This window comes from Carya illinoinensis, chromosome 6 (assembly GCF_018687715.1).
Source record: "Carya illinoinensis cultivar Pawnee chromosome 6, C.illinoinensisPawnee_v1, whole genome shotgun sequence".
NCBI classification, from domain to species: Eukaryota; Viridiplantae; Streptophyta; class Magnoliopsida; order Fagales; family Juglandaceae; genus Carya; species Carya illinoinensis.
The window spans coordinates 2,934,284-2,947,235 of record NC_056757.1 but is presented as its reverse complement, the minus strand read 5'-3'; the positions used below and the strand labels follow the sequence as shown (position 1 = coordinate 2,947,235).

Below are 12,952 nucleotides of genomic sequence, written 5' to 3'. Positions count from 1 at the left end.
CCCAAATTGTCCAAACCCATGAGGATCATGTCAGGATCATATTTTACATTACGAGCAGCTGGAAACATTGTGTTAGAACTATTTTGATCAGATTAAGTAAAGCATTTTTCATAAGTCTATATGGATAACATTTAAAATCATATGAATTTCCCACTAAATTCACGAGTCAGAATTCAGGAGATAGGCTCATCTCCACCCCCTCCTTTTCTTCCCACTCTAAGCCAAAGAAAGTAAGATTGAAGCACACATGATGTTTTATTTTGTCTGCACTTATGATGAAAGAGGTTGGTGAGTTTCACTATGCATACGCCATGCATAGTTACCATACTTGTTTTACCAAACAAACTCATGTCTATTGGAAAACAAAATTCATATAGGGTCACGGAACTATATTTTGTTTCTACCAAATGCAGAGTGCTGTGTATGATCTTGAAAAATTCTGTGACCTCAGAGGCTAACTGTGTTATGTTTCTACTTCATTTTCCTCTTTGTGAACTTTCATTTACAAACATGCTTTTCCTTGGTACAAACAGCCAACGTGTCATGTGGTCCAACATAAACTCTAATACTTCAATCCATCAAAGTAGAAACAGAGAAATTGAGTACATTATTCAGGAGACCACCATCATCTTTTTCTTTTTTTCTTTTGTTAATATAATCCAATTCCATTTCGACCTGTTTACTTTACTAATGTTTTTATTTTTAATTTAATATGAAATTTATTTACTTGCTTTTTCCTGGAGTTTGAACACCATATGATGCTTCTCTCCAACCATTGCCGAAGTCTTATACAAATTAAATTTTGTATTCCCGATTGATGCAGTCAAATTCAATAAAACATTGATCAAATTTTCTCCAATAGAAAACCAGTGATTTTTACCCCAGAAATATGGAAAAATTTCTCTGACTAGCATCAAAAAGGGGAAGAAATAGAGCTTTTTGTACAGATTTACAGAAATCTATATTTCTTTACCGAAAGCAATATGTTGAAGTTTTTATTATTTGTTGAATTCCATCACAGTCTGTGCTGGCCGTTCGAGTTGCCATTGGGGATTTTTGATACTTTTTCAGTTGATCCATCTTCATTTGGGCTGTATATGAACTTATTATGTTAATCGATTCAAAATAAATATAACGGCCAGCATAATCCGTGACTTGGGTCATGTTAATTTTCCTACAAGACTTGATTATTTATGGTGGTTCATGCAAGCATTACCATGCAACCCTTGTTCCTTTTATTCCTTTTTTTAATATATAGAAGTCCATTCTATATATACAACCTGAAAAAATGTATTTTTTCAGCTACCCAGATCATCTGCAGCATGTAACTTTTACCAGTAGAGGCCAGCAAATTGCTTGTACTTGGTTAAGCAGCTGAGCATTAGAGAAGGCGTGTGCAAATTGACTTGGGTCTGTGCAGGTACTGTATTCTGATCCCAATTAGTACCTGATTGGGGCTATAATTTATCTAAAATGGGGATTGTGATCGAAACTTGATCTATGGATGAGATTATTTTTCCACTTGCTGACATGTTTATTTAATTAGCTGGAAAAAGAACATCATATTTAATGGCTCGTTTTACTTTCGTTACCACGAACATGTCAGCAAGTTATATGGATGTTTTATGGCTTTGTGAAATAAATAGAACCATGCTTCTTTCTTCTATCTGTGTATACTTCTCACATACAACCTGTTTGCAATTCTACTCATTACTTATGACTTTTCTATTAAAGTTCCAGGGTATGTATGACTATACCCTGGAAGATATGTATACTTAGTTATACTATGCCTATATTGGTATATTCCTAGTGAGGGTGGTGGACATGTAGTTGTTTCAGATAGTTAATACTATCACGTTCCCAGATATCTTTTCTTAGTATTGACATGTGCTTTGTAATCTTACTTCGTGGCCTGATCTATATTGTCATTTGTTAATGCGTTATCTTTATAGATATTAGCTACTCATTTTGTCTAGACACGGTAGTGTTGGCCATAGCTTAAGGGTTGACCAGCCATGAATATACTATATATGAGTTTTTCACCTTGCCACTTTAATAAAAACCCCTATATATACAACTACAGACTACGTAGCATCAGCGTTATTCACACATTTGCACATGACCTTATCCAATACCATTCTTGACCTGTGATAGCAATCAAGATCATAAATTAAGGAGACATTTCAAATTTAGCTGTCCAATTCCCCGATTATACCAGAAGGTTCATTTCTGTTTAGACAGTCAATTATCCTTGAACCATACATGACTATAAATGAAGACACAGATCTGTAGTATGCCCTGGTAATAAATCTTTGGGAAGTTAAATATTTATCAACGTCTTAGCCATGACTATATTCGATGAAACCAACAGTGATTGCGCACCATCACTCAATCCATGCACCTCTTAGTGGATTCATGGATATAACTTTTGTAACATGCCCACCTTTCTCGTATAACCCAAACTCAATTCACATACACTTGCTAGTCCTATACATGGGCAAAAATCATGAGTTTTTATGCCATGCCTTTATGAGAATGAATGTGCACATTTTTCAGCCTTCATCAACTATCTATGTTGACGGAGTTTTGTTTATCTAAATCTCTTTCCCACCATATTTTTCTTTAGATGGACAGAAGTTGGATGAACGAGCCCGATAGACTCTTATCACCTGTATATGCCGAGGGTGTTAAAAATTTCCTCACACAAGCACGAAATCATGCAAGTGGACGGGATCGAATTCGGTGTCCATGCCGTACATGCCTTAACAATCTGTGGCTGCCTATATATGAGGTGGAAACCCATTTGTTTATCAAAGGGATCAATCCAAATTACACGCAGTGGGTATTTCATGGGGAGGATGAGACAACCTTGTACGTCAGTGATGATGATACTAGTGATGAGGTTATACCAGAAGATGATTACATAGATGACATGCAGCATATGTTGGATGACATCCGAGCAGGGACCTTTATTAATGTGTCCCAACACAACTCTTCTTCGCCAAATAGGCCACCAATACCTGGAGATGAGCCAGCAACTACTTTTGACAAGCTACTGGATGATGCCCGACGACCTCTTTTCGAGGGGTGTACAAAATTTACAAAATTGTCATTCATTGTCAAGTTATTACACATCAAATCAATCGGTGGATGGTCAATTAAGTCATTTAACATGCTACTTGATCTGCTGCGGTTTGCCTTCCCTGATGCACTCTTGCCACAATCATATGAGGAGTCAAAGTCTTTGGAGCGCGGGTTGGGTTTCAATTATCACAAAATCCATGCATGTCCCAACGATTGCATCTTATTCTGGAAGGAAAATGCATCTCTTAATGAATGCCCTGTATGTAAGGCTTCGAGGTGGATGCCAAATACACACGGCTCACGAGTTATACCTCAAAAAGTGTTGCGCCATTTTCCGTTGAAACCGAGATTGCAGCGTCTCTTTATGTCTGCGAAGATAGCAGGTGATATGAGATGGCATAAAGATCAACGGCCGATAGATGATATCAGCCTGAGACATCCGGCTGACTCTGAGTGTTGGCAAAAATTTGATGAACATCATAGTTGGTTCGCTGCGGATCCACGCAATGTGAGGCTTGGTTTGGCCTGTGACGGCTTCACTCCCTTCAACAACTTGGCTAAACCTCATAGCATTTGGCCAGTGATCCTTATCCCATATAACTTGCCGCCGTGGTCATGCATGAAAGATCAATTCTTTATGACATCTTTGATTATTCCTGGTCCAAAGTCGCCAGGGAATGAGATCGATGTGTACTTGCAGCCGTTGATCGATGAACTGCTTGAACTTTGGGAAAATGGGGTCCCTACATATGATGCAGCAACTAAAGAGACGTTTATGTTGCATGCTGCATTGTTGTGGACAATAAATGACTTCCCTGCCTACGGGAATCTCTCTGGCTGGTCAACAAAGGGAAAATTAGCTTGTCCATCTTGTAATGCTGACACAGACTCCAATTGGTTGAAATACGGCCGAAAACATTGTTATATGGGACACCGCCGTTTCTTACCGCCAGATCACATGTGGAGAAGGAGGAAATGGTTGTTTAATGGCAAGGAAGATCATCGCATGCCACCAAGGGTTATTGGAGGATACGATATTCTAGGTCAATTGCAGATGATTGGCGATGTTCAATTTGGCAAATCTCGTAGGAAGAGAAAACGTACTGCTGAAGAGCTTAACTGGACAAAGTCTAGCATATTCTTCACGTTACCTTATTGGTCAACACTTCGACTTCGGCATAATTTAGATGTTATGCATATTGAGAAGAATATTGCCGAAAACATCTTATTCACTTTAATGAACACTCCAGGAAAAACTAAGGATAATATCAACTCAAGGCGTGACCTTGAGATTTTGGCCTATAGAAAAGAATTACATTTGAGGCGTGAAGGTGATTCCATCACAATGCCACATGCACTGTACACATTATACGGAGATGAAAAGAATAAATTTTGTGAGTGGCTCTCCGATATCAAATTCCCAGATGGGTTCTCTTCTAATATCTCGAACTGTGTTTCTCTACGTGATGGCAAAATCAGCGGGATGAAAAGCCACGACTGTCACGTTTTCCTTCATAGACTACTCCCAATTGCTGCTGGGGGGTTTTTACGAAGTGACATTGCCTTGGCTTTGACTGAACTTAGCACTTTCTTCAAAGAGTTGTGCGCTCGAACACTGGATGTCAATCGCCTATCACAGCTCCAAACTGATATCGTAACCATTCTATGCAAACTGGAGATGATATTCCCTCCATCATTTTTTGATGTCATGGTCCACCTAGCTGTTCATTTGCCCCGTGAGGCCATACTTGGGGGTCCAGTACAATATAGGTGGATGTACCCATTTGAGAGATATCTCGGCAAATTCAAGCGGTATGTTAAGAATAAAGCCCGACCAGAAGGTTCAATAGCCGAGGCCTACATTCACACTGAATGCCTGACATTTTGCTCCATGTACCTCCAAGATGTTGAGACGAGGTTCAATCGAGCGGACCGAAACATTGATGCTGACGAAGAGGCAACTATAGATGGATTCAAAATTTTCAACCAGAAGGTCCGTCCCTTGGGTATAGCTTCTAATGTGCAATTAGAAGACAAACTCTTTAAGGCAGCCATCTGGTATGTGCTCAACAATTGCCCGGAGATTGGACCCTATATACAGTAAGAATCAACTAATTTCCTTGATCATCTACTTCCATTTCTCCATATACAAAATTTTATACATGCAATGCCCATAACATCAAATATTTTGCTTTGCGATGTTGTGCTCTATCTGTAGGGAACACTACGAGAAATGTAAGGTGCAACACCCAAATTCAATCGATCGCACGCATCAAACTAACTTTCCAACTTGGTTCAAGCATCGTGTAAGTTATTTTCCAACCTTATCTACGTACTGAAAACAAACATGTTTCCTCGATATGTTTTTTAACGATGACAATTAATCACATTGTGGATTTTCAACAATTTTGGTATAGATCCAGGAACATCGTATCAAGAATCCACATGATGTGTCCGAGGATCTTTATGCGTTAGCTTGCGGGCCTGATCGTTGGGTTGCATCATATGCTGCAAGCATAATAAATGGGAAAAGGTTTCATACGAAGCAGCGTGAACTTCGCCGTCGTACGCAAAATTCTGGGGTGTTGGTGACTGGGGACGAGGATACAAATAATGCCGACTTTTATGGTGTTATTAATAATATCATAGAGTTACGCTATATGGAGTGGCGTCGGGTGTACCTATTTCAGTGTGATTGGTTTGACGTTGGTGATAAAAAACGAGGGGTGCGGGTGGATGACCATATGATTAGTGTCAACATGAACAGGACTTGGTATAAGGATGAACCGTTCGTGTTGGCGAGTCAGGCAGATCAATGTTTCTACATAAGAGATTTAAGGGCGAAAGGGAATTGGGGTGTTGTGCAGAACTATACAAATAGGAATGTATACAACATTCCATCAGTGTCGACTACTATAGAAGATATTAATGATGGCGATTCAAGTATTAATGAGGCCGATCAGGAAAATGAGTCATCAAATTATTATGAACCAGTGCAGAGTGATAATGAAAATCCAGTGTCAACTCCACTTGATAGGCTTGATATACCACCTAGCCATATTGATGCACGAGAAGTCATGGCTAGTGATGGTCAATGCAACTCTTCATCCGGGTTTATTAATGATGACATGCTTACTTCTGGTTCTGGAGATGCGGATAGTGAGGGGGAATATTCAGATGAGGATGACCTATCAACAGACGAAGAGTCTATGTCAGAGAAATAAGCAAAAGCTAGAAACATCACATGAGTTGAGGTTGGTACATTCATTTACCTATTCCAAATTTTACGTAAATGTACACAGACAACACAAAATTATTTTGGGTGCCTCATACCAATTTCTGCTTCACTTGCTTAAAACCATCAAGTATCGGATGTTTGAATTCTAGGACTGAACTAATATGTTGAAGATTGCATTATAGTGTATTGCTCGTACTTAATACCTAATAAACTTGTTTGACTTATAATGTGTATCATATTATTCTTTGTCAGGTTACAAGAAAACAAAACTGTGTTGCCATCTTCTTGGCTTTACAATTTATCATGCAATCCCATCTTGAAGCTGGAGGCATGAGGAGCAGTATTAATTATCAAGGTATATACTTAATGATCGATAAGTTAGTCATTTGTCTATAATATGCTCATAATGTAAGGGTTTTTCTTGCTGAAAGTATCCAAAAATGTAGGATATGTCACATTAGATGAACCATGTCTAAGGCTTCAGATTATTTTGTGGAATGAGATTGATTTTTATTACAATCCTCATAACTCGTACACATGCAGGTGATCGCGCGGGACCTAGTTCTAGAGGCGGAGGGAGAATCCGGGGTATTCGTGCAAGGCGCCACGTACCGTACTCGGCTCGCCACAACCGACCACGGGGAGCAAAAATCTCCTCAGTTTATAGCCCTGAGGAGTGTAATCAAGAGTCCTCGGATGATTCCACACAGCCCCCAAGCCCCCCACCATCCACCAACCCAATTCCCACACCAGCGCCTATTCGAGAACCCTCACCGGTGCGGGAACAATCACCTACTAGAGAACATGCAAGATTGGAAGACTCACCCCAAATTGGTGATTGTTTTGTCTATTAAATGTTCAATGCATTGACATATTTAAACCCATTTGTAAGAGTTTAGGTAATTTATAATTACGTACACTAATCATCTGAATTTTGCAATACAGTTGCAGACGCCCCCACGGAGCCCGTACTAACGCAGCAACAGAGGTTACGAAAACGTGGGCCCGCTCGATGCATTGAGTTTGAGAAGGTGAGAAAGAACGGGAAAGTGATTTTAAAGATAAACGATGGTGAGACTGCCCCTTGTTGTGATCATGCCCCTATGTTCACAACACGAGTATCATGGATTGTGAAACAATATTGTGACATGAGTTATGCGCGATGGACTGATGTCCCACAAGCGATGAAAGAGGAGCTAATTGACCGTGTTCGGGTAAGTTTTATGTGTTAGTAGTGAAATGTATAAATGGAAGTGGGTTATATAGTATAACCGTAGCACATATACTAATCAGCCGATTATTGTAGGCTGACTTTGTGTTAGACTGGGAAAGGGAAAACCACCGGTTGACGGTGACAAAGGCACTTCGTAAGCGCTTCAACTCCTTCCATCATGACTTGCACAAGATTTACCAATCCTTTGGAAGCCATGAAGAAGCTTTAGCTAATGGCACAAGCATGGTGGACCCACTTGTATGGGTGAAGTTGTGTGGCAGGTGGGGCAGTGAGGCCTTTAAGGTATATATGCTCTTCAACTATTAATTACAATAAATCCTTCCATTAAATAGTGGAGCAATATAGTTGAGGCAAATCCAGTTGTACATTTTAACTGACATTGGGTGTGCGTGCATCGCAGAAAATGTCTTCTCAGAACCGGGAGAACCGAAAGAAGCAAGCAATTAATCACACATCAGGACGTAAATCATTCGTCCGAATACTTGAGCAAAAGGTATGAGGATGCCGCCCTATATAAATTAATCCTAATCCGTTGAAATTATATACAACCTGTTTTGCATCCAATATGTTTTTCCTTATTGATTGAGGCGTGGTCTCATTTCAACCTCATTGAGATTAATTTGCAAATTGCAACCACAATAAATTAATTTTTTGAACTGCAAACATATTTACCTATTCCCCATATGTCACACATGTAGCGCGCTGAGAATGGAAATTTGGTGGACTTCTATAAAGAGACACGCTGGTCGAAGAAAAAGAATAAGTTCGTGACAGATGCTACTGAAGAACATTACGTGAGTAGTACACTAGTCCTTTGCAAATGTACAGTAGTACTAGTACTTATAGTCTTGGCTACTTGATCTATTATTATTTCTGATAATAATAAATAAGAGCATAAGGTTGTTAACAATTGTTAATAATCGTTGTTTTGCATTTGTGCAGAAGGAGATGCAAGGTAGATTGGATGGCCTAGAACCAGAGGAACGAAGTGGTGAGGCAGCAGCGACGGTCTTTAGGGAGGTCCTCGGACATCGACCTGGATATGCACGAGGACTTGGGGAGATGGTCATCCCCGAGTCAAGTAGACAACGTGACCAAGTTAAAATGCAATGCTACCAGTCAGAGATTGAAAGATACAAGAAAGATGCTGAACAACATAAGAAAGATGCCGAAGACTATAAGAGTCAGCTGGATGAAATGAGATCAGAGGTGCGGGCTCTTAGGGAGCATGCGATTCAAACTGATAGGCTGCTGCAAGCGTTCTTTAAGGATCATCCCACATTCACTGAGTCATATCGCCAGACTCAGTGTAATGATTCCCCCGACCCATAAGGGGGGGGTCGAGTGTTTTTTGGCATTTTGGGTGCTTTTTTGTTAGTCAAAAAGACAGCTGGGCAGTAATCTATATATATATATATATACATATTACTATATATATATATAGTAAGGGGTATATGCCAACACATGGGATATTGGGGAAGTTTAGGCCCGACGACTGGATCGTTAGAAGTTTTTGAGCATTTGATATTAAATCGATGGTTCCAGTTCGTCGTTTCAATGGCAATTCCTCTGACTTCAAAACCAACAGGTAAGTACTCACATATAATCTTCAAATAAACTTGGCCGAGTTGGCCACAACACTAGTTTTAAGGATTTTCAGTTTCCTCTTTGCATGCACACTAATATAATTTTACGTTTATTTGTTGCTTCTATGTTGGTATATTCCTAATGGCTATGTTAATCCTTTTTTTTTAGTTGGTTTATTGTACAAATGCAGTAATATTGTCTTTCCTCCACGTTCAAGGCTTCTGAAGTTGAATGATGGTGGCGGCTTCAACTTGGGGGTCCAAGTCAGTTATAGAATATCTGAAGAGATATGAGAGCAATGATGAGGAAGGAAGGAAATTAGGAAAAGAACAAAAGGACGAAGAATGTGGTCCAAAGTAAACCAGATGTAAAAGGTGTTTTAGTCGTGGATGAAGATCCAGTTTGTCACAAACCAGTTAATCTTGAAGCGGAAAACAATGATGATTCAGCTGGTAAAAGGAATTTACATTTTGGCTTCTTGAATTTTCTTGTTCCATATGTGTATGAGTTTGTTATTATGGGGTGTTAAAAATTTTCTGCCGTTTGATGTTGGAGAAGAGAACGTATATCGAAGGAAGACTTTTTGAAGTCAAGGCAGAAAGTAAAAGTAGAAGAGAAGCCCAAGGTACTTTGGAATATTATCATAAACCTGTCATGTGTGAGGAGCGGTATAGTGAGTTTATAAAATTCTTGTGAGTATTTTATACCTCAAACCTGTTTTCTTTGGTTGGTGGACTGGTCAACTTTTACCCTTGAGCCCATGTTACTCAATTATGCTGACAAATGCCACTGTGGCCGTTCAGTATTTTTCATGTTTCAGCATAAAAGAAATTTCCATTTTATTACAAGAATTACAATTCTCATGAATGAAGGAAATTGGTGTTTGTAACAGATATATTAGGATAAAGAGTGCATGTGCATATACCTGGGCGTTTATTTTTTCTTTGTTTTTTCCCCTTTTACATTTCCCAAATCTTGCAAGAACTTAATTGTGGAAGGGATAGATTCAGGTTGTACAAATTGCAGTCTGATGATGTTCGTGACTATGAAAAATTTTCCTTTTCTTGTTCTTTTAATCTCTTATGAGGCTTTGGTGAAAATGTTACAGTAATTCTGCTAGTTGTCAAAGAGACTCGGTGGTTATTTACAAATGACTATTATTAAGTGTTGGCAGACACAGATCAATTCTATTATGGAAGGCGTTAAACCATGAGGTTGTAGAGGATGAAAAGGTTTTCCATTTAATATGGTAAGTTCATCATAGTTATGGGCTCGGGAATCTTTTTAGTTTTAATATTGTAGCTTGAGTTTGAAGCTTCTTTCTTTGAAAAGTAAATGCTGTCTCTTGGTAGATTAAAGTTGAAGAGGTCAACTTTCATTTCCTGTGCATTTTAACCAGGAGAAGAAGTTGGAAGTTGGGGAAGGGCTTGGCTCAAAAGCGGGAAGCTGAAGCTAAGCTGCAGGAATTGGAACTTAAGAAGGAAAAGCCATTTGCACAAACCAGGTAAATCGAAGATATTAGATTTTTTTTATGGGGAAGAAGACCAGATTTTAAGGCCAACATCTTTGTGCTGATCCAATTTTTATTTGCATATTTAGATGTTCTATTGTGTCACATACATCTGCGCTTGTAGTTTATATGATATTATACTAGGGGAAATATAGTTCCCCACAATAATGGGTGTATGCCATTACATCAACAATAATGGGCTTATTGTTGCTGGCCTGGTATAATTTTGTTCCTTTATACGTGCTCAGTAAATTTTTGCTTTATAATGGTATGATCAAATGTTGGGCTATCTTGATGATTTTTGTGTTCAATATGATGGTGTAATCATGGGGTATTGTGGAAATACACACGGATGAAATTCAGATAATTAACTTTTGTAAGAAAATAAATGTTCTAAAAGAAAAAGAAATCTCTATGAAACATTAAGTTATGCTTGACTGCTTGGCTATCCATCTTCGGTTTAACAAAGGCACTACACAGTACTTTCAACTCTTCTTTTGTGTACACGTAGTGGCGTGTTGGAATTGATAGACTGATTCTAAACAACATGCTGAAGGAGAGATCATCTAAATTGCATCTCTCTTTGGTGGAGATGGCTGTGTAAATGCCCCCAAGTTATTGTAATGTGCACTTGCCACTTTTTCTCAAAGTGTGAGCTTGTGCCAAGGTTACCATGAACTGTAGGTTCATGCAAACTTTTCTCTTCTGTACAAACTTTGAAGGGTGGGGAGTGGAATACTATTTATTTATTTATTTATTTATTTATTGATTCATATGAGCTGAGCACTATACCATAAAAAATTCTAATTCAGGAAAACATCATTCTATATATAGGCAACACTAGCAGTGTAAGTCTCATTTTTCAAATCGAGCAAACAATAAATTTTAGGTATCAAGGCCCCTAATGACATTTTGAATGAGGCTTTTGTTGTGGTGTGAACTAAATGGAAAATAAGAGTTCTGAGGTGCCTGAGGTTCCCAATCTGGTTTTATGACGGAGTTTCTCGTTTATTTTTCGATATGTGGATATATTGTACAGTCACAAACCAACTTATCGATATTTAATTAATTTGTACATGTTACATTTATGATTAAGAAAGAACTATTTATGTTATATAGGGTGCTCATGAGTTTGTATCTGTTTTGGTGATTTTAAACAGATGGGAACATTCTTCAAAGCTTTAAAACATTGTGCTGTTCATTGGCGTGCACTGAAGGCACCAACAAGCACAACTTGGTAGTTCTTTGATTTTGGATGTAGTAGAGGATTGAACATGTTTCAAATATTAGTGATTATATTTCTCTTCACATCTTTGTAGCTCAGCTTGTACTTGATATGACAGTATAATGCACCACCCAGTGTAAAAATATATATGACTTTGGTCTAATCATATATTTACTTGAATATTGATATATTATGTGAGTTGTTGATGTATGGATAATTAATTAGCTACTCATGTCAATCAGGTACATTTTATACATGAATCACCCAAATATTTGGTTTGGGTGATTAATGCATGGGTGAAAGATGAGACCCAGTAATCTTACTGGGTTTCATTTAAATGAGACCAATGATCATTTAAATGCATTGGTCTCATTTAAATGAAACCCATCTAGGAATACTGGGTTATTAAAATTTGGAATTCTTAGGACTTTCCAGCGATTTTTCAATCGCCGCTAAAAACTTACAAAACAACGGCAAAAAAATTATAATGCAAAAAAATTATATTCCGGCGATTTTAAAATCGCTGGAATATCATTGAAATGGACGTAATAATAGTTCCGGCGCTTTCCTAATCGCTGCTATATTAAATTACGGCGATGAGAAAAACGCTGGAAAGTAATTTTCTGGCAGTGTTGGTTAATGCCAGCGTTTAGAAAATCGCCCGCTTATTAAAATCCGGCGATTTTCTAAACGCCGCAATGCAAATTCTAGACTGTAACATATTTACCGGCGTTTCTAAAATCGCCGGAAATTAATAAACGGGCGATTTTCTAAACGCCGGTAAATATTTATCCGTCTTTAAATTGATAAACCGGCGTATCATAAATCGCTGGTTAATAACTTACCGGCGATTTATGAAACGCCGGATAATAACATACCAGCGATTTTTGAAACGCCGGTTAATAATTTTCCAGCGATTTCCTAAACGCCGGTTAATAAATTCCCGTTTTCTTTTATATTTACCGGCGATACATAAATCGCCGCTTAATAATTTACCAGCGATTTTGTAATCGCCGGTATCTAGTTTAATATTTTGAAATTATATACCGGCGATTAGATAATCGCCGGTAAAAA

The 12,952-nt window shown here is 38.3% G+C and overlaps 1 protein-coding gene across 5 annotated transcripts; it reads left to right on the top strand.

Annotated features, from left to right (window-relative positions):
- Window positions 1-618: 618 nt before the first annotated feature.
- On the top strand, window positions 619-12,030 carry LOC122313038. Of its 5 annotated transcripts, XM_043127741.1 has the most exons (12): window positions 5,241-6,338; window positions 6,575-6,677; window positions 6,866-7,156; window positions 7,268-7,536; window positions 7,629-7,838; window positions 7,957-8,049; window positions 8,255-8,350; window positions 8,499-9,595; window positions 9,702-9,768; window positions 10,318-10,392; window positions 10,543-10,647; window positions 11,814-12,030. In XM_043127741.1, the coding sequence occupies exons 2-8, from the start codon at window positions 6,626-6,628 to the stop codon at window positions 8,886-8,888; spliced, it is 1,401 nt and encodes a 466-aa protein (XP_042983675.1). In that variant the 5' UTR covers window positions 5,241-6,338; window positions 6,575-6,625; the 3' UTR covers window positions 8,889-9,595; window positions 9,702-9,768; window positions 10,318-10,392; window positions 10,543-10,647; window positions 11,814-12,030. The 5 variants fall into 5 exon arrangements, with proteins under 5 accessions (XP_042983674.1, XP_042983672.1, XP_042983675.1 ...); XM_043127742.1 differs by having other exon boundaries at window positions 8,499-9,144; window positions 9,334-10,392; XM_043127740.1 differs by lacking the exon at window positions 5,241-6,338 and adding an exon at window positions 619-1,420 and having other exon boundaries at window positions 8,499-10,392.
- The last annotated feature ends 922 nt before the right edge of the window (window positions 12,031-12,952 follow it).